We start from the raw sequence: 20,746 nt of genomic DNA on the forward strand, positions 1-20,746 counted from the left end.
ACCGTGTCCAAAAGACAAAACAACGTGCAAGTCTCTCAGCACAGCACAGTTACAGCATTAGATGTATTCCTTTGGAAAAAAACCCAAACCCCTGTATTTCCAGGTTCCATTAGTACTGAAAAAAGTCTTTGGCATTTAAAAGATAAAATCAAGTGTGAAGTTAGGCTTGTTTTAACATAACAGGTATGCTTGAAGAAGTGTATCTGAAAAGGACTTGGCCTTTAATTACCTTTTGGTCATTTTTCATTACTTTCTTGAACACAGCAACCAGAAGCTAAATTGAAAGATAAACAGAGATTACTGATTAATAAGAAAAATCAAAGCATATCACACACAACCTCAAGAGTCAAAATTACACTGTGCTGTGGCATTTTAGAAAGTGAATGCATGACATACAGTGCTGTGGGGCTTAGTTTCTGAAAGTAAAATCAAAGTTTTGGAAACAGAATCACTGTCATTAGCAGTACCTGACCCTGATGGGTCATGACGGTGTCGGCCGACCTAGCGGCTTGCTCTGACAGATCCACCATTCCTGCGGACCAGTTATTTAAAGAATCAGTCACCAATATTCGAATGAGCGGAGATTATCTTTATTTGGCAGCGCTGGGTGCATGGGGGGATCGCTCCACCAAAGTCATGCACACCCGAAGTGACGAACTATCTCATATTCATACAACAAAACAATGATTATTCAATTAACGCCTATACATATTCACCACCTAAACCCGCCTACTCTCGCTTTGTATGTTAATTAGCTTATCAGTCCTTCGGGCTTGTGCAAATTCTTCCAAGAATTGTGGGCAAGGGTCTCCGGGACGTGGGCAGTGGTCTTTGGGAGGAAGGCCGTAGGTCTTCCTCATGGTGTACTTTTCACCCTTTGCCTGGCATGTGATGGTCTTGCAAGTTTGCAGTACTCTTACCCGTCAAAGCTAATTTATGTCCTTGTCGACCATCTGTGTCTTATTCTTGTTTCTTTTAATCACTCCCTCTAGGTAACTTATAAACAGGCCCCTTGTTAGAGAATGTTAGAGAAACAGACCCCTTCTTTCATTAGTTATTTCATTAATTATTTCTTTCAAACTATATGGTTACATGATCTAATTACTATACCAACATTCTTTGAGTAAATATATTTACACTTAAATTATTGTCCCTATTCCATACAATTTCTTCATATCATTAGGACCAGGTGTCTTTGTAAAGATAACAGAAATCCGAAGCCTCGGTAATTAGTACATTCTTTACGTCACCAGTTCAAGAATTTAGTGCATCCTTAAAGTCAGTAATGAGGGTCTCCGAATGTTTATCAACTCATAGCCAAACAAAAGCGTGGGCACTCTGTTCCTTAAATAAATTGTACATAGTTCATTATTCACCGGAAAGGTCGCGCCTGCCGTACCGCTGAGGTTAACAGACCGGCTCTGTTCGTAAACCCTGGGCTTGTTTTCCTCACGTGTTTCGCGGCAGGGGCCGCGGCCGGGGGAAGCAATCGTGCGCGAACGTCGCTCGGGGGCGGCTGAGACGGGAGGCAGGAGCGACGCGGACGAGGCGCCCCCCGCGCTCCTCCCCACCCCGCCCCGCCCCGCCCCGCCCTCCGGGGCCCGCTGCCCCGCCGCCCCTCCCCGCCCCGCGCGCCCTCCCGCCAGAGGGGCGGCCCGCCCGCACGCCCGCGCCCGGGCTGAGCCCCGCCTACCCGCCTGGCCCCGCCTACCCGCCTGGCCCCGCCTACCCGCCTGGCCCCGCCTACCCGCCTGGCCCCGCCTACCCGCCTGGCCCCGCCTACCCGCCTGGCCCCGCCGCGCAGCCCGCGCCCCGCCGACCCGCCACGGGAATCCCCTCAGCGCACGAGCGCTCCCACGTGACCACCGCGCGACTCCCCACCCCTCACGCGTCCGCCACGCCTCGCGAAGTGGGGAACACGCCCCCCCCGCCCGGAAGCGCCCGCGGCACCGCCTGCCCTCGGCACGTGACGCAGCGCCGCTCCTCCGTCACGTGCTCTGCCCCCCCCGCCCGCCAGGGCCTGCGCGCTTCCCCCCTACGTGTGAGGGCTGCGCGCATGCGCAGTCAGCAGCTGTCATCGGCGCCGGCGGCGGGGTGTCCCGCAGGCACTGGGAAGCGAAGCCCCGAGAGGACCGAGGAGACGGCGGGGAGTAGCCCCGGCCTGCGATGCCGCCGCTCCCCTTCCCACTCGCCTTCCTCTGGCTGCAGCTGCCCGCTTAGCCCTCTCCCGGACAGGTGCGGAGCGAGCTTCGCGCCGGGGCCGGGCGGCGCGTCTGCGGGGAGGGGGCGTGGGGCGGCCGCCAGCGCGGAGGGAGGTGCGGGCTGTGCGTGGGCCGGGGGCGGGCGGGACGGTGGCGGCAGGGCCGGGAGAAGCGGGGTCGAGCTGGTGGGAGTGCGGGGCCGCGGCGGGTCCAGCCGGCGGGGTCGCGGGTGGCCGGGCTGGCGCGCCGGAGCAGGCCGTAGGGGCCAGGTGCGGGGCGGAGCGGCCGCCGTGCCGCCCGGCAGCCCCCCGCGGTGGGGTGCGTGAGGGGCCGGGACCCGCCGCGGCCGGGAGGGAAACGGTGTGGGGACTCCGCGCTGCGAGTGAGTGGATGGCGGCGGGGACCGAGCTGAGGAAACGAAGCCGGCAGGTGTCGGGAAGATACGTCTCGTGTTCCCGTTTGCGGGCAGCGATTCTGGGTCAGGGCGGGCGGTGTAAGCTCCGCGAGGGATCAGCCGTTTCCCCGGGTGTCCGAAGTGGACGGGCAGAGTGAAGTACTCTCTCCGTGCCTTTCTGGACTTTGGTGAAATCCTGTGGATTTCTCAGACAACATCTTTTCCTTGCAAAGTACAGCCGCGTTGGCACCGTTAGTTCGTTTCTGCACGTCTTTGAGGCGTTCCTGGAAGTTAATTGTAAAGTGTTATAAAGAGACTTTTAAAGCAGTTCTCTGAGCACGATGCTCAGGTGCCGCTGCTTCACGCTTTTGGAGCCAGGTTCGGGATCATGGTATGTCTTATATTACGAGCCATCTCTCTTTTGCGGTTGACTTTAATTGCCAGTCTGAAAGGAGAATTGTGTACAAAACATTTTTTTTTCTGCTAGGTTAACTGTGTTAGGAAAAACACTGCGTGTCTCTGTGTTTTTAAAAGATTTATTCTGCCTCAGAGCATAAACAGTGTTTATTTTTGATATTATTAAACTGCAGATTTGCGATCCTTTGCACTTTTTCTTCTGAGATGTTAGCGACAGCAGTGAGGGAAGTTACCTTGTGACTACTAAACCAGCAGTTTTTAGGCTGAAACGTTGCCCACAGGAAAGAAACTTGTAGCAGCCTAATGCAGGCTATTTGTTGTCACTCTGTAGTTTTTTGTTCACATTCTTAAGGAAACAGAATGTGAAAACGACTGTGGTATAAAATGGGTCTTGGGCCCACTTACCCTTATTTTTCCTTGAGCTGTGATAGCTAGCTGATGGTATTGCTTCACAGAAGTACCTTCCAAACAGAAGACAATGGAAAACACAACCGTGATTTCCTTTTTAGTTCCTGAAATGAGGGTAAACTGAACCACTGCCAGTCATACTTACCTTATTCATCTTCACTTTGGAGTGGTGCTGATCTTACTGATTGCTGGCAGCTGATGGTTTTCTTTAGTCAAAGTGCAGATACAGATGCATGTAAGAGCAATTTCCTTTCTAGAGACTGACCTGGGAAATGGTATGGTCTTATCCATATAGGTGGGCACAATTAAATAGCTGTTGGAGCAGACTTAGGGCCAATGTATATGATAGGAAAAACCTTTACTCAGTGTTTAAAAAAAAATAATAAACTGATGTGGCCTCTGAGGATTCCTTGATCCATCTAAGGAGCCCTATGCTGAAGACTGAGATGGGATTCTAGAGAAGTATAATTACAAGCTACCCCTACACTTATGTTTTTCTAGGTATTTGCTGCTAGCCACTGTGGAAACTTGGTAGGTCTGACTTGCTGTTGCTGAAAGTTGTCACATGCTGCTTCCACATAGGACCACAGATTTTATGCCTGTGTTTTCATTAAGAAGAAAGCAAAACCTCATTGCACTAGAGTTTGAAAATAAGAATGAGGTGTTTGGCTTTTTTGTTTTCCTTCTTGCCCTTTGTCCCAGATCAATTATTTCAAGATGTTTTTGCATGCTGTGAAGCTGGTGTGGGAGAGGAATGCCTATGGAATAAATTCAGGTCATTTTTCAGTTCAATATTTATGGGTTCAAAATACATCAGTTTTATGTTTTTGGAAATAATTGCTGCAAAGGTAGTATCAAACACAGAAACGTGAACTTGAAGTTTGTTAAACCACATCGAGCTTTATAGTCAAACTGAGATGGTTTTAGGAGCCTCAGAATATGGTTACCTATCCAGACTTATGGTTTCTTAAGTTTTTATAGTTGATTAAATGCTTTAATACTCCTAACATTTTTAAGCTTAATTGATTCTTCTTGATGACTGCTGGATGTCTGATCAATATGTGCCTGACCATGGGATTTGGCTTACAAATGCTTCTTATCACAAATACAAAACTCTGTGGCCTGTAAATTTATTTTAACATTTAATGCAGTCAGATAACCTAAAGAACAGATTTGGAATGCCTAATAAACAGTATCTTTTTCTAAGCCAGGTACTTAAACTAGGCAGACATAATTTCCATGCACACTTAACTGTTATTAAAGGAACAATTCAAACACAAGTATGCAAAACCAAATTACATTGAGATTGCTGTTTGCATGCTCAGTAATAGTTGGACATGCAAACGATGCTTTTATGTTTCCAATTACCTGAAAGTCATTCCTGTAGCTAGTCATGGACTGTGCACTATTGCAGTATCTTTCATCTTTGAATTTGCTATACCAAACAATATAAGGAGTTGGATGATACCTACTTACAGATTATGCTAAAAAGTTTTTAAAACTTATGCAGGAAAATGCAGAAGTGAATCTACCCATATATGTCATAAAAATAAATTCTTTGATGAGCTTATGGAGATTTTACTTATGTTGTAAATAAAGTTGCTGCTTAGACTATTACAGCTTAAGACCTGGTTTTCTACTTGTTTCCTTTTCAGCTCTTGCACTTTTTTTGCAAAACAAACTCTGCAAATAGGAGGTTGGTGGAAAAAAATGTAGTTTTCCTCAAGTTTTTTCAATAAAGTGTTTTTCCTGAATGATTTCTAAAAGGTGGTGGCTAGTACTTTATAATGAATGCTTTGTAATTTTTTTTTAATTGAAAACTTCTGTATCTGATAACTGCTTTCACATGGATTGATTTGCATTTCTTTCAGATCAGCCTCAATGCTGTGGCTTTTCGTGCATGCCTTTCTCTGGAAAAAATTGTTTTTGTGTCAGTTATGTGAAAAATTTTCCTCAAGATAAGTTCTTCCTCAAATGTTTGTTGTCCCATAGTTAGTGTGGGTGAAAATCTGCAAACAGAGAAGGGAAAAATGTGTGTGTTAACTACTTTATCTGTGAGAAGTGATAAGCCTCAAAGCTTTGTTCTTTTTTCTTCTTGTCTTCCTTCTTTTTCTCACTTACTGGAGCTTGCTTTATGTAATTTGTTGAATTTGGGTTCTTGAGTAAAGGCTGTGGACATTGATATTTTGTATATTGAACATAGAGATCATATTTTAGTAGATCAGCTTATCAACACACTTAGGTTATGATGCAGGCAAGACAAAAATGGCCCATAGTTATTTAGCAATTTTCCATATTAGCTAATCATTTTGTGTATTAGCAGAGCAGACTTAGCAGGCAGTGGTTTTTCTCCTTTCTTGTTCAGCAGTGCTTTCAGTACTGAGGCCAAAGGGGACACCGTTTGGCAAGTCAAGATGCCTCCCACAAAGCATCTTTGGAAGAACAATTGTGTCAAATCTTCTGTAGTTTAAAACCAGAAAGTTTTGATTTCCTGCTGGTGAGGATTGGAACTGGTTCGTTTTACATTAGAAGCAAAAATAAGTGGATAGCCTTTGGAGGAGATCTGACAGTTTAGTATTATGGTGGAGGGAGAATACTGTAATACTGAAAGCTGGTTTCATGTAAGTTTTTGTGCATTTTAACCAACTGGAAATTAACACATGCTGTTTTTCTGGTGTGCTTCATTCTGTCTTAATGGAGTATTTTCTAGTTGTGTAGATCAGTGCCTTGCCTGTATTTTAATTAAACATTAAATTTAACACAATTAAATTAAATTAAACACAATTGCTAGTTTAGATTTCTATATTAGGTGTCAATAAATGAAACTTGGAAGATGTTTCTCAATTGTGGGAATAATCTTTGTTCTTGCGAGGGTATGAAGGATTCTGCATGGAAGAATGGTGTTGAACAGCTAACTGTCACAATGTTAAACATATTTATTGGTGGAAACTAACACTATGGTAAGGTATAGGCATTACAAAAAGCAGTTTGGTGTTGACAGGGAAGGCTGGAAATTGTAGCTGCCTGGTACTAATTTGGATGCTTAAGATTCAGTTGACAGCAGTGGGGTGTAGAGATCCTTTTCTTAGGATATGGAGGAAACAATCGTGTAGATTCTGCACTTACAAGAGAATCATGCAGAATAAAGTGTGTGTTATGGTACATGTAATATGGTACATTTCTCTTCTGTAGATTAGGTAATTAACTCTTCCCATATCCAGGTTTAGTTAGTAATGTCAAAGCATGCAGAAAGTTATTCTTTTCTTTTTTCCTCTTTGTCTGGTTCCCCCTTTTGCTTCGACAGCCCCTGAAGTTTATTGCAGTCTTCTATCACCTTGTTCTAGCAGCTGAGTAGTCGAATGTACACATTGAAGTATCGTGTGTTATGTTTGTACAAGCTATGCAGAAATATTACAGGAGTTGGCTAAAAAGCACTTCCCTTGTCACCATAACTGACCAGTAAAATGTGTTTGCATCTTGGATTATGTAAGTACTGGTAGCATTAACGAGATTTTGTCTTGATGTGAGTATATGAGCTTTTCTGGTAGGCCTTGGCTGTCTCCAGGGACAGAGACTTCACAGCTTCTCTGAGCTACCTCTTCCAGTGTTTGACCACCCTCCCAGTGAGGAAGTGTTTCCTGGTGTTCAGATGGAATTAATTTCCTGTGTTTTAGTTTGTGTCCATTGCCATTTCTCTTGTCACTGGGCATCAGTTAAAAAAGCCTGTCTCCCTCTTCTTTCTCCATCCCGTTAGGTGTTTATACACACAGATAAGAACCTTCCCTTCTCTAGGCTTAACCACCCCAAATGCCTCAGCTTTCCTTCATGAAAGAGATGGTCCAGCCCCTTCATAATTGTAGTGGTCTTTTGCTGGACTCTCTTCTAGTAGTTTAGTATCTGTCTTGAACTGGGCACAGCACCCCAGGTGTGGCCTCAATAGTGCTGAATAAAAGGGGAGGATCTTGACCTGCTAGCAGCATTCCTCTTAATGCAGTTCAGGACATTGTTAGCCACCTTTGCTGGATTGCTGGCTCATGTTCAACTTGGTGTCCCCCAGGACCCCCAAAGGCCTTCTCTGCAAAGCTGCTTTCCAGCCTGCCAGCCCCCAGCACGTACCCCATATGCCTGGGGTTCTTCCTCAGGCGCAGGACTTTGCACTTCCCCTTGCTGAGCTTCATGAGGTTCCTGTCAGCCCATTTCTCCAGCCTGTCGAGGTCCCTCTGCATGTCCACACAACCCTCTGGTGTATCGGCTGATCCTCCCAGTTTTGTATTGTCTACAGATACCACATTGAATTAAGCAGAAATAATAGCTCTGATTTGACTTAGGTAAATTTTTGTGTCTGTAGTGGTTTAACCCCAGTTGGCAACTAAGAACCACACAGCTGTTTGCTCACTGCCCCCCTCCATGGTGGGATGGGAAGGAGAATCTGGAAAAAGGTAAAACTTGTGGGTTGAGATAAGAACAATTTAATAATTGAAATAAAGTGAAATATTATAGTAACAACAACAGTTGTAATGAAAAGGAGAAAGAGAGAGGAATAAAATACACGATGAAAAAAAACCCCAAACAACAAACCAAGTATTGATGCACAATACAGCTGGTCACCACCCACTGACCGATACCCAGCCAGTCCCTGAGCAGCGGTCGGCAGCCCCAGCCCAATCCCCCAAGTTTGTATACCAAGCGTGATGTTCTGTGGTATGGAATATCCCTTTGGCTAGTTTGGGTCACCTGCCCTGGCTGTGTCCCTTCCCAGTTTCTTGTGCCTCTCCATCCCTCTCGCCGGCAGGGCCTGAGAAACTGAAAAGTCCTTGATTTAATAGAAGCAACACTAAGCAACCATTAAACTCACCAGTGTGTTATCAATGTTATTCTTATACTAAATCCAGAACACAGCACTGTAACAGCTACTGAAAAGAAAACTGACTTTATCCCAGCTAAAACTAGGACAGTGTCTGAAAGATATTGAAGTAATGAAACAGCAGTCCAGTTATTGGTTAACTGAACATAATTCCAATTACCAGTTGTTGCAATGTGCCTCCTTTCTCACCCCACCCACCCCCACCCACCCCCCGCTCGCCCCAATTAATGCTTTAGGAATGCTCGACTTTGGGAGTGCTGGACTTGATAGGCAGGTAAGTGGATAAAATGCACTTCTGAAATGTTCCTTCTGAAATATCCATGAAGGAAAGAATATTAGTGATGTAAAAGAGAAATTCATAAGTGGATGCTGAAGTAATTTGCTTTAAAAACACAACAACAAACCACAACAAAAAAACCAAACACCAACAAAGAATGAAGTATTTTTTTTGTTCTTCCATGCAAAGCCCTCCAAAACTGCACTGACTATATTTGAGAATACTGGAAGAGTTGAGGGAAGGGTGTTAATCTGTAGGGTTATGAGTTTAATCTAAGGGTGCTATGGTGAATTAACTGTTGACTGCTGGGTGTCTTGAATATAATCAGTGGAAGCGATTGAAAGGTGCAAAATGATGATGAATGAAGGACTATTAACATTTTTTCCCTAGTGAAAAAATTGCAGTTTGTTTTGTAGAGGTGGGGTGTGTGTGTATGTATATATGTATTTCACTCATGTAGATACTTAATAGATCTAAAGGTGAAAGCCTAAAAGCTGATTTTATACAGAGAAATCAAATGTCTTGTTCAATGTATTTCTGGCATCACGTTACAGTCAGTGAAGCATTACAAATATAAATACTGTCTATTGCACTTTCCAGTGAACGAAAGCGTAGCTTCATCTATCGTTATAAATCCAAGTTTCATTTTCCTGGCACTGGTTATAGTAGCAAGATTGTATGTGGAACTTCAATAGATGGGAAAAAATGAAGGGTGTATTATGTACAAGCCAGCTGTTTGCTACTGGGGGAAGTTATCCTGCTTGTACATGTTGAGGTGTCTTGGCCTGTATGGACTTGATCATTTAAATGCAAAAATACCCCCAATGTAAGTAGTACTGGTTTTCAGAATGGGAGAATTGCAGAAATCTAGTTATAGTTACAGCTCAAACAAGGATGGAAGATAGTGTGGGGAGGGGAACAGGATGTTACTGAACGTGGGAGTGTGGAAAAAAGAATTAAGTGCTAAGAATGGGGATTGGTGTGCTGGGTGTAAAGAGGAGGCAAAATGAGAGGAAAACTGAGGACACAAAAAGCGTGTTAGATGTTGGAATACCAGTAGGAGAGTGAAACATGGAAAGACATAAAAGTATCTCATATATAGAACTTTCTTGTGCAGTGATTCATACCAAGCTAGAAGGGACATGAAGCTAATGAAATTTGTGGCTAATACACTGACATAAAAGCAAAACTTATGGTGGCAGTGTGTGGCATAAAGAACATAGTTGCATGCATTTTACAAATGGAGAAAATGAGGAATGAGTTAAATTATATGCTCAGGAAAGCAAAATCGCTAAAAAGCTAGCCACAGTTGAGTTATCTGTATTCTGGGATGAACATTTTGATAAGATTAAGGAAGAATTTTATGAACAATAGGTGGCACATGGTGATGTATAGTTGGAAATTGCAGCACTTGCTGAAGCTAAAATATATCTGTCAGTTGCCTAAAGATCAGTCCTTTCATGAGTACGATGTCATGGTATGAAACAGAAAATATGACTTTTTAGCCATCCTCAATGTAGAAATAGAAATAAGAGGAGACACTGATTGTGTTTATGTGTATCACTTGCATGCTTTGTTTCTGTTGAAGTAGTTTCAGAGAATGAGAGCTAATACAGTCCTGCTGTTAAACTGCTGATTTAAGAGTTAGGAATCCAGGTGCTCTTTCTTTGTGTTTGCAGTGTGAGTGCAAAGTGAGTAATTGGTTTCCTCCATATACTAAATGGGAATAGTGATATTTTATTAAATGTGTAGCTTTGTTACTCTAGGTTGTGCCTGTGGAGTATAAATCTGTAGAGAGTGAAATACAACAACCTGGAGATGGGTCAGCACAGCAAGGTGTTAACAAGATGTTAAAGGTTAACTTGAGAAAATGTGCCATAAAAAACAGAGGTTTTGTACTAGACTGTGTAAATGTCAGTGTTCATGCTGGGTATTCTTAAAGGAGTAAGGAGAAAAAGTAAACATTTGTTTTGTGCCTTTCGTACTAGCATAGGCAGAAGACTTCAGAAGCTTTTTTCCTGTATGAAACGTGTATGTTGAATGTCAGAATTTCTTTTACAGATTATTCTTATCAGTGTACATTATTTTTACTTCTTTCTGTCTCTTTTTTTTTTTTTTTTTTAAGCTGGATTGAATGTGAACCACAATGGCTGCTGTCATCTCAGATAGTCCTCCAAACCCAAGCTGCAAAATCATGACTTTTAGGCCTTCGATGGATGAATTCAGGGAGTTCAACAAATACTTGGCATACATGGAATCACAAGGTGCTCATAGGGCTGGAGTTGCAAAGGTAAATGTCTGTAATGTAGAAGGAAAATTGTTGCTGATACCTGTTTTCCCAGTATTTGTATTTTGACAATTGCAAAACTGACCTTTTTAGTGTTTCACAATTTTTTTCCAAATGCTTTTCAATTAATAGGTATTGATCTACTACTCTTTTAAGAAAGAGCTTTGTGGTACCTCTTTTATGCAAACTAATGAAGGTGGTGTATACTGTTTTCTCTCTAGCTGTCAGTTGTTTCCATTTTTACAAAAGCAACAGAGTATGGCTTCTTAAGGCAGATTTAAACTAGTTTTTGGCAAATCAAAACAAAATAGGGTATTTATAGTATAAACTGGGAAGTCCTGGTCTGCCAGATGTTGAACTCGGTCTTTTAGGCTGGTATATACTGGAGCAAATAATAACACTACAGTCAATGTGTGTATATGAAGATAGAGAGGTACTGTTTGAATGGAAATAGTTTTCTTTGTAGTGGTGATCATGTTATCCTTCTTTTTAATGAGAATTAGAAGTACATTAACTATCGTTGTATTGCCCTTTGAACAATGGTATATTCAGTATCTTACAGGAGATGTTCCTCCCCTAATGGAGAGTGATTGTCAGAGACCGTCTGATATAGTGTTATATCATGGAAGTATTTATGCCATATCTGTTCTGCCACTTTTCAAACCAGCAGGACACAGTACAGGTCAAGAAATCCTAGCTTAGTTATTTTAAATTATCCATGGGAATAGTAGGCTTCATCACTGGATTTTTAAGCTAATGTTGCAAAGTCAAGACATTTAAAAATTGAGAGAAGAGGGACAAAACCTGCTGTTCTTGGTTTTCCCCTGCCTATTCCCTCCTTCCTGCTTCCTGTAAAACAAAACAAAACTGAACCCCTCACATTTTTAAAACCTTGTAGTGTATTTGCATTCTGATTTCTGAGGGTAGAGTACATGTAGGTCATATTTTCAAACTGTTCTCTGGGAACGGGAATAGAAATCTGATAAATAGACAACAGAGGAAAGCCTGAGCTGAATTTTTCACATGTGCAGCTGTGTTATGGAACCTGTTTGTTTATGTGGGGATTAACTACTGCAGTCCTCTCATCTTGAACAGTAAACTTAACAGCAAATTCATCACCGTGAGATCTGTTGCTTGACAGGTTTATATCATTAACACGTATGTATTTGAGCAGGAGATTCTGGCTGGAGATTCTGGCTATGTATCATTCTGTGGATTACGTGCATGGGTTCCACAAAAAAGAAGAAAAATCTTATTTTCATGTTTTTTATAGATATAGCATTATTTTAACTGTTATAGTTTCTAATCCTGTTTCCTGGGCATCTAGCAAAAGAATTAGAATGTGCCTTATACCAGCCACTGAGATGAGACAGATCTGTATCAGTTTGTTTATTCATATGTAATGTGCTTGCTTTCTTTGGTATGTTGCTTAGAGAACAAAGACAGGTGTGCATAACCACCATTTCAGTGAAGTGTCTGAGGAGGCATGCTACTCCAGCAGACGTACTGTGAAGTGGAGGATCATGTCAAGGGACCATGGGGAGCTTTCTGTGAAGCAAGCACGGAGTGGATGGGAGCACCAGCACTCCCCACCCCCCCAGTGGGAAGCATTGAGACCTGACAGGTGGCAGCTCCGACTCAGCGTGGGCAGGGCTGGGAGTGAACGTGCCAAAACCCACACATATACAATAGCAGCCGCCAGGGGGTGCAAGTGACATGGGGCAGTTGTTGCCAGGGAGGATGCATCACCCTAATGACTCAAAGAGGTGAGGTCATTGCCCTCCCAGAAGAATCCTAGCTGTGGTTTCCAGTTGGCCTGGAGTTAGTGCCAGAAGGCATGTGGTGACCCAGATGGAGCTCCCACATAACCATGCAGCTGTCCAGGTCATGGTCTGCAGCAGGTGCCTGAGCCAGTCACTGCTGCTGGAGGGCAGCAGAGATAACAACTGTGTGAGGTGTGACTAGGTGGACCATCTGCTCAGCCTGGTGGCAGAGCTGGGAGAGGAAGTGGAATGGTTAAGAGTATCAGAGAGTACGAGAGGAAGATAGCCGGTGGAGCCACTCTCTACCATTGCTGAGATAAATGCACCAGATGGACACACCGCAGGAAGTGGAGGATTCCCAACCGGCTTGCCATCAGGCAGATGGAGGGGTCCTAAGAGGTGGGGAGGAATGGAAAGAGGTCCCTGCTTGGGGCAGCAGGTGAATCACCTCCCAGCCTACTTCACCCTCTCAGGTGCCTTATATAATAGGTATGAGGCTCTGCAACCTGAGGGCCAAGAAAATGATAATGTGGACAAAGGCCTGTCCAGGTTGGAGGAGTTGCCTAGTGAGAGTCACTCGACCCCACACATCACGACTGCCTCTGCTAAGAAAAAAAAAGGGTGGTTGTCCTTGGTGACTCCACTCTGAGGGGAACAGAGCGCCCAGTACGCTGACTGGACCCAATCCATAGGGAAGTCTGCTGCCTCCCTGGGGCCTGGGTAAGGGATGTTACTAGAAAAGTCTCTTGTCTGGTATGATCCTCTTGATTATTATCTATTACTGGATTTCCAGGTGGGCAGTGATGGAGTCCAGACAACATGTCTGAGGGCAATTGAGAGAGACCTCAGGGTCTTGTTGTGACTGGTTAAGTAGTGTGACAGGAGCTTAAGTAGTGTTTTCTTGTATCCTGCGAGTTGCAGGGAATGGTGGTGTGTGTAGTTGGAAGTTCACCCAGATCAATACTTGGCTCCAGGCCTCATGTCACTGGCTGAATTTTGGTGGTTTTTTTTGTTTATGGGTCAGTTTACACAGCACCAGACCTGCTGACAACAGATGAGGTACACCTGTCTCAAAGGGGGAAAAGGATCCTAGGCCAGGAGTTAGCAGGGCTCATTGAGAGAGCTTTGACCTAGACTTGAATGGGGAAGAGAATAAAACTGAGGTTGTTAGAGATGAACCTGAGGGTGGGATGCCAGGCTTGCAGGTGAGATTGATAGCACAGCTGAAGTGCATCTGTGCCGCTGCCCAAAGAATGGGCAACAAACAGGAGAAGCTGGAAGCCATAGTGCAGCAGGAAGACTATGACATAATTGCCATCATGGAAACATGGTGGGATTGCTGGCATGACTGGAGTGCTGCAGTGAATGGCTACAAACTCTTCAGAAAGGATAGGCAAGGAAGGAGAGGCAGTGGAGTAGCTCTGTATGTGGGGGAGCGTTCCTGCCTAGAGCTGGATGGTGGTAACAAGATCTAATGTTTGTGGTTAAGGATCAGGGGAAGGCTGCAGGAGGGGGCCTGGAAATCAGGACCATAAGTAACTATCAGTTAGCTGAAAGGACTGTGCTCTAGCTTGTAGGCCACAAACCCTGGGAGGACAAGGAGCATGCATAGATAACAATCAAAAGGATGAGTCTTGCCGGGAATGAGGAATGATGGCAAGGAGAAGTAACACCTTGCTGTTAATTGATGACTGTAAACACTTACTTAAAGTGTCCTTTGTTTATAGTTAACCACCGATCAGGGATTGCCTAGTCTGCAATGCTTAGCTTAAAGAACCAATCTGTTTAAAGCCAGCTTCTGAAAACATACATAAACTCGTGGTTGTTTACAATAAATCAACATGTCCCATCTCTTCATTTGCCGCAGAAGGCCAACAAGGTGGATATCCTGGTGGGAGTCTATTATAGCCCACCCAACCAGGATGAAGTGGCAGGTGAAATATTCTACAAGCAGTTGAGAGAAGTCTCGTGATTGCAAGACCCTTGTTCTTATGTATCAGCTTACTGGATGCTTGCTGGCAATACAACACAGTGGAGAGGAAACAGTCCAGGAGGTTCCTGGAGTGTCACATGGAAGTGGGGTGGCGTGGCGGCGGAGAGGGGGAGATTTCCTTAGCCCTGGGTGTTTGATCTGTCTGTCAGCACCCCAGGAAAGCTGAGACCCTTGTGCCTGACCACTCTGTCAGCGTACCATTACAGGGATCCTTCACTGAACAGTCCCGCTGGATTGGAGGGCAATTTGACTGACTTGTTCAGGGAAACATGCCAAAAGCATAAGGTGGATGCCTCAGCAGGTCTTCCCGCTTTGAATATGTTACCTGCTGCTGGCAACTGGTAGTGCCCACAGAGGATTAATACTAACAATTTACAAAATAACACTCTTTAATGTGAAATCATGACAAATTAAGGCTTGTGATTGCCAGTGATAGTGTCTGCAAAATCAAGCATGAAATGATATACAACTGAACTACATACAACCAAACTATAATCACTAATAACAGCTAGCATGAGTTAGTTATTAAACATGCATAAGACAAAGCTCTTACCCAATAGGTGTGCCTATGTGGGGAGAAGACAAGTTCAGCCTGTCAAGTGATTCCACTGGCAATGGAGTCTTCCCCTGCTTCTCCCCTCATCTGTCCACTTTTTATATGTCATAGTATATTGCATATTCATTTATCATACACAGGATTAGTTACAAGTTTCTTTCTTCTGATGCAAATTAGTATGCATCCTCAGATAGCACTACTGAAGTTAAGTTCTCTACTACTATGTGTGCTCCTCAGTCAGGGTTTTGCCCTCTTTCAGGGAGACTGTTTGAGTTGGAGGTCGTGATCTCCCACTACCACAATTATCTGTCTTATTCTCAACTTCTGTTAATGTCAGTGGATAGCAATCCTGTTTCCTCTCACAGCCAGAACTTTCCTCACTCAAAGGCTTCTTTCTGCGTAACTTAGATGATGGTGTGCATTTCACTATCTGTTCTGTGTTACTTATGCTCCCCAAGGCTGACTACCTTGGTTTGAAGTCCCTTCATTCATAACAACTTTAGAGTGAGTCGGATTGACCTCCCTCTGTGAATACTGAATGAGAGCAGGGTAATGCGGGAATTCAGAGAGCAATTTCCCCTGGTCTGGACTTATTTCAGTCCAGGACTAGTCCATTTCCATGACATTTAAGTGGAGCTTGAGTGACTGTAGTCAATACGTATTGTTGTTACTGTTATCATGTGCCCAGTGAGTTGCAGTAGTACTTTGAGATGGAGGTGTACGTTAGTATTACGATGAGATTATTTCATCTGTGGAAAGTCATTTCACCACAATGGTTGGCTCAGCTGCAGACATCTTACGGATTCTTCGCGTGACAACTGGTATGCAGCGTATCAGCCGTGTGGTGCCATCAAGTTCCCATTCCTGCAGAGAGCACAACTGAGCACAGCCGTAGTGTCTCCCATCTGCTCCATCCTCCATCGCTCCTATGAGCGTGTGCTGAGATGGCAGGGTGTATTGCTTAGGGAACTGTGGTGATGTAGATTCTGTGCATGGCAACCATCCTGAAGGTGATAGCTGTACTTTACCCTAAAAAAGCTTTCGGTAATACTACTCTTCTATTAGGACACAATTTTATTTAATCCCACCCCCACCCCCCAGGTGATTTTCCTACACTGGAGTGTGTGGAAGGTAACTTCCTGACAGAGCTGGTCAGTGACACAACCGTGGGAGGTGCCACGCTGGGCCTGCTGTTTACAAACAGGGAAGGAGTGGTGGGTGATGTGGTGGTCAGAGGATGTCTTGGGCATAGCGATCATGAGGTGATAGTTTTTGATCCTTTGAGAAATAAGGACGGGGGTCAGCAGGACTGCTGCCATAGACTTCTAGAGGGCGGACTTTTGCTGGTTTAGGAGACTGATTGACAGAATCCCTTGGGAGACGGTCCTGAAGGGCCAGGGGGTCCAGGAAGGCTGGACATTCTTCAAGAAGGAGATCTTAAAGGCACAGGAGGAAACAGTGACCTGCTGCTCCACTTGGGCACACACAGTCTATGGGGCTGGATGGGACCCACCCCAGGGTACTGAGGGAGCTGGCAGAGGAGCTGACTAAGCCACTCTCCGCCAGTCATCAACAGTCCTGGGTAACCAGGGAAGTCCCAGAAGTGCCGGGACCTGCACTTGAGTCACAACAACCCCACACAGCGCTACAGGCTGGGGCGGAGCAGCTGGAAAGCTGCCTGGCAGAAAAGGCCCTTGGGGTGCTGCTTGACAGCCGGCTGGACATGAGCCAGCAGTGTGCCCAGGTGGCCAAGGAGGCCAGCAGCACCCTGGCTTGTGTCAGAAGCAGTGTGGCCAGCAGGGCAAGGGAAGGGACTGTCCCCCTGCACTGGGCACTGGTGAGGCTGCACCTCAAACACTGTTCAGTTTTGTTCTCACACACTGCAGGAGGGACATAGAGGGGCTGCAGCATGTCCAGAGAAGGGCAATGAAGCTGGTGAAGGGTCTGGAGCAAAGGTCTCCTGAAGAGCATCTGAGGGAACTGGGGTTGTTTAGTCTGAAGAAGAGGAGACTCAGGGAGGATCTTACTGCCCTCAGTTGCCTGAAAGGAGGTTGTAGGCAGGTAGTGGTAAGCCTCTTCTCCCAGGTAGGCAAGGGAGAGAACAAGAGGAAACAGCCTCAAGTTGTGCCAGAGGAGGTTTATATTGGATATTAGGAAAAATTTCTTCACTGAAAGGGTGGTCAAGCACTGGAACAGGCTGCCCAGGGAGGTGGTTGAATCGCCATCCCTGGAGATGTTTTAAAAACCTGTAGGTGCGGTGCTTAGGGACATAGTTCAGTGATGGACTTGGCAGTCCTGGGTTAATGGTTGGACTTCATGATCTCAAAGATCTTTTCCAGCCTAAATGATTCTATGATTTTATAGATTGTACTGCATACTTTGTGTGCCTATATGAGCAAAAGTATTATATGAGACAGGATTAGTGTGTAATATGTTTGGGGAAAAAAAACAACAAACAAACCAAACCCAAGAAATGAACTGGTTTTGTTTAAAATGAAGAATATTTGTGATATGCTCTTTATAATGGCTATATCTGTTGCAGACTGCGACTAATCTTTTCATTTGGTAGTTTTCAAAACCAGAAGCTTTTTAATTTGGAAAAAACCCAAGGAAAAGTACCTTATATCTAATTTTCCTTCTTTGACAATTCTCAGGAGGTGTATCATCAACTATGATAGGGTAATCCTTAAAAAGCCTATGCAAACTTCTGTTCTTATTTCTAAGACATTCATAATAATAAGAGTTTCAATTACTCTCAGTCTTTTTTTTTTTTTTTTCTCTGCTTCTTTTCTGTTGGGGATTGAAGCAGGTGGGAACACTGGTCAGTGTTTTCCTGATACATTGTGCTAAGTGCTCCTCTGAGGCTGCTGGTTTACTTAACTGTGAGACTAAAATACATTGTGGTTTGAGCCCAATGCAGTAGTCATTTGTGTATGTGAACTTCAGGATATCTGGAAATAGAGGCTTTTCCATGTATTGACATGCCTGGTTGCAATGTTTCATCTGGTAGGAAATGTAAAAAGATAATGAATTCGTCTTATTGGAAGTGTTCCTCAAATTTTTGGGGGACATGAATATGGCTTCAATCATCATTCTGTTTTTGTTCCTTACCTTGATTCTGGTTCTGGATCCTTTCCTGCCATTCAGCAATTAAACTTCCATGTGTAAACTTCCAGTGAGTGTAGGAGAAAAGGCCAGAGCCATTGAAGATGTCCTGAGGAGAGCAATGGACATAGTAACGTAATGAAAGAAATTGAAAGAAAAGACCATGGAACAGTTTTGCCTTTATTGTATAATTTACGATTTCTGTAATATTACTGTTCTCTTCATATCCTTACTCCTTGTGTTACTCCTCATGCCTTGTCCCTCCTCTCTCCCTTTCCCCTAGTAACCAAGCATGAGATTAGTTTTAGCGTATATGAAATCTGTATGATCAGAATATTCACTTGTTACTGAAAGGCAAAGGTGACATAGTATCAATAAAATATACTAATGCTGTAATTTTAAAAGGAGTGGCACTTTATATATAAACTTTATTTCCTGTAAACTTTGTTTTGAAGTTGCAACACCTTAAAGGAACATTGTAATGGGCGAAGGTAGTAGTTATCTCTTTCCGTTAAGTACATGAACGAGTATGTGAAACTGACTTCTAAAAAATACTAAATGCAACAGTGACATCTTCCAGGTATTTCAGTATTTTAATAATTACAGTTCGGATGTTGGCTGTGGAATGGATGAAGACATATGATGTAATTAATTTACTTTAAGAGTAATTAGTCAAAAATCAATCTGTGATATGATGATCATTGCAACAGAAGAGCAGAGGTTAGGCTGTGATCTTCACCATGGTGTGATGCTGTAAGATGTAGATTAGAAACCCGTAATTCAGATAGAAATGATTGGAGAGTCCATTCTTGTAATTTAATTGATGGTCAAAGTACATCAGAGGTATTGATATGGAGAAATAGTGTGAAATGGGGACAATGGACATCGATTGTGATTGTATGTGTCTGCTCAAGGAATGTGGGTATGGTGACTAGTCATGTGTGTGGTGTCTGGTCACATAGGCACACAGCCTTGAGGAGACGCCTACAGTTTTGAGGAGACGCCTGCCCTTCTTCCTCTAGCAAAGGGGCTATTTTAAAAAAGAATGAGAAAAGGATGAGAGATATTCCAGTGCTATCTAGAGGGAGTGAGTGCTAAGTCTCCTTGCTGTAGAAGATCAGATGGTCACAATTACATGAATCACCTGCAAGACCTGCAATACAAACCTGCAAGACCACCACATTCCAGGCAAAGGACTGATAAGCTAATTAACATACGAAGCGGGTTTAGGTAACGAATATGTATAGGCGTTAATTGAATGTTCATTTGTTTTATTGTATAAATGTGAGATGGTTCCTCACTTCGGGCATGCACGCTTGTGGAGGAGCGATCCCCTGTGCATCTGCGCGCAATAAACATACCTACTTTATAACTTTCGAGTTACAGAGTCTAATTCCGTACGTCAGTATGACAGCTTTCAGGATTAGTATGAGAAGTGGGTAGTAAATTTTAGATGCATATTCCTAGTTAACACTGTGTAACCTATATTAATTCCTAATTTTTCAAGCATCTTTTTATTTTTTTAATGTAATTAAGTACAAATTGAAACCACTTTCTTTTCTGATGATATAATAAGCTACTTCCTTAAGGATGAATCTTTCAGTGTTGTTGCCATTATCAAACTGTAGCTATTTTGTAGTTTCATCTGGACTATAAAATTTTTTTCAGAAAAGGAAATGATTTTTTTTTTCTGGCTCTCTCATTTACATAATTTATCAATGAGATGATTATTACATCTATTATCAGGTAGTAGGGATGTAAAAATTTGGCTACAAATTACTGTTATCTCAAATTCTACACATACATGCAATTAAGATAAACTGGAAATTAGCAGCATCTTAAAAATAATTCCAAGATTTGATTTACAGAGGTTTTTCACTACTTTTTATAGCGCTGGGTGTTTCATACTGTTTCTGTTGAAGGTACTGAAACTGACCATATCCAATCAGGGCAGAATTTGGCCGTCTAGTCAGGGTTTGTGATCTTTTGCAAAGTATAATTTGATATTTTTGAAGTTGATATCTCATATGATTGAAAATTTGTGTCTCCATTTTTTGGCCATACAACTACAATTTAATTCCCATTCCATCTATCACATTTAAAAACCATTTGGGAAGCTCTTCTCCATGTACAGATTGTTAAAATGTGGTAGTTCCAGGAGCACAAAATATATTTTTATGTAACTGTGTTTATATGCATGTGGGATATCTGCTGACCTGGGTTTACAGAATACCTGGAATAATGTCTATGATACAAGAAAGCATAAGAAAACCTTTTAAAAATGATGAGCTACTGCAGGAGACAGTCTCACCGAGACAGGTGAGCAGCCAAGAAACTTTAGAGACTTTGAAAGAATGAAAGTGTGTACATACAGCAGCCAATTGTATGATGCTGCCGCGGAGGGGAGCTCCGTGTCAGGAATGCATTTAGCACCTTGGTGGTAAATTCTGACTACTCTTTGCCAAGTGTGTACTAATTCTA

The 20,746-nt window shown here is 43.4% G+C and overlaps 1 protein-coding gene across 5 annotated transcripts in view; it reads left to right on the forward strand.

The window, feature by feature from the left end:
• Window positions 1-1,977: 1,977 nt before the first annotated feature.
• Window positions 1,978-20,746, forward strand: part of KDM4C (lysine demethylase 4C) — a 298,051-nt gene continuing 279,282 nt past the window's right edge. For 2 of the 5 annotated variants that reach the window (XM_055698674.1, XM_055698675.1), the window contains exons 1-2: window positions 1,978-2,235; window positions 10,687-10,851. In XM_055698674.1, the coding sequence (XP_055554649.1) occupies window positions 10,708-10,851 (144 nt within the window). In that variant the 5' untranslated portion in view covers window positions 1,978-2,235; window positions 10,687-10,707. The remainder of the gene's footprint in view (window positions 2,236-10,686; window positions 10,852-20,746) is intronic. The other 3 variants (XM_055698676.1, XM_055698677.1, XM_055698678.1) reach the window with 3 other exon arrangements.

This window comes from Falco cherrug, chromosome Z (genome assembly GCF_023634085.1).
Source record: "Falco cherrug isolate bFalChe1 chromosome Z, bFalChe1.pri, whole genome shotgun sequence".
In the NCBI taxonomy this organism is placed as follows: domain Eukaryota; kingdom Metazoa; phylum Chordata; class Aves; order Falconiformes; family Falconidae; genus Falco; species Falco cherrug.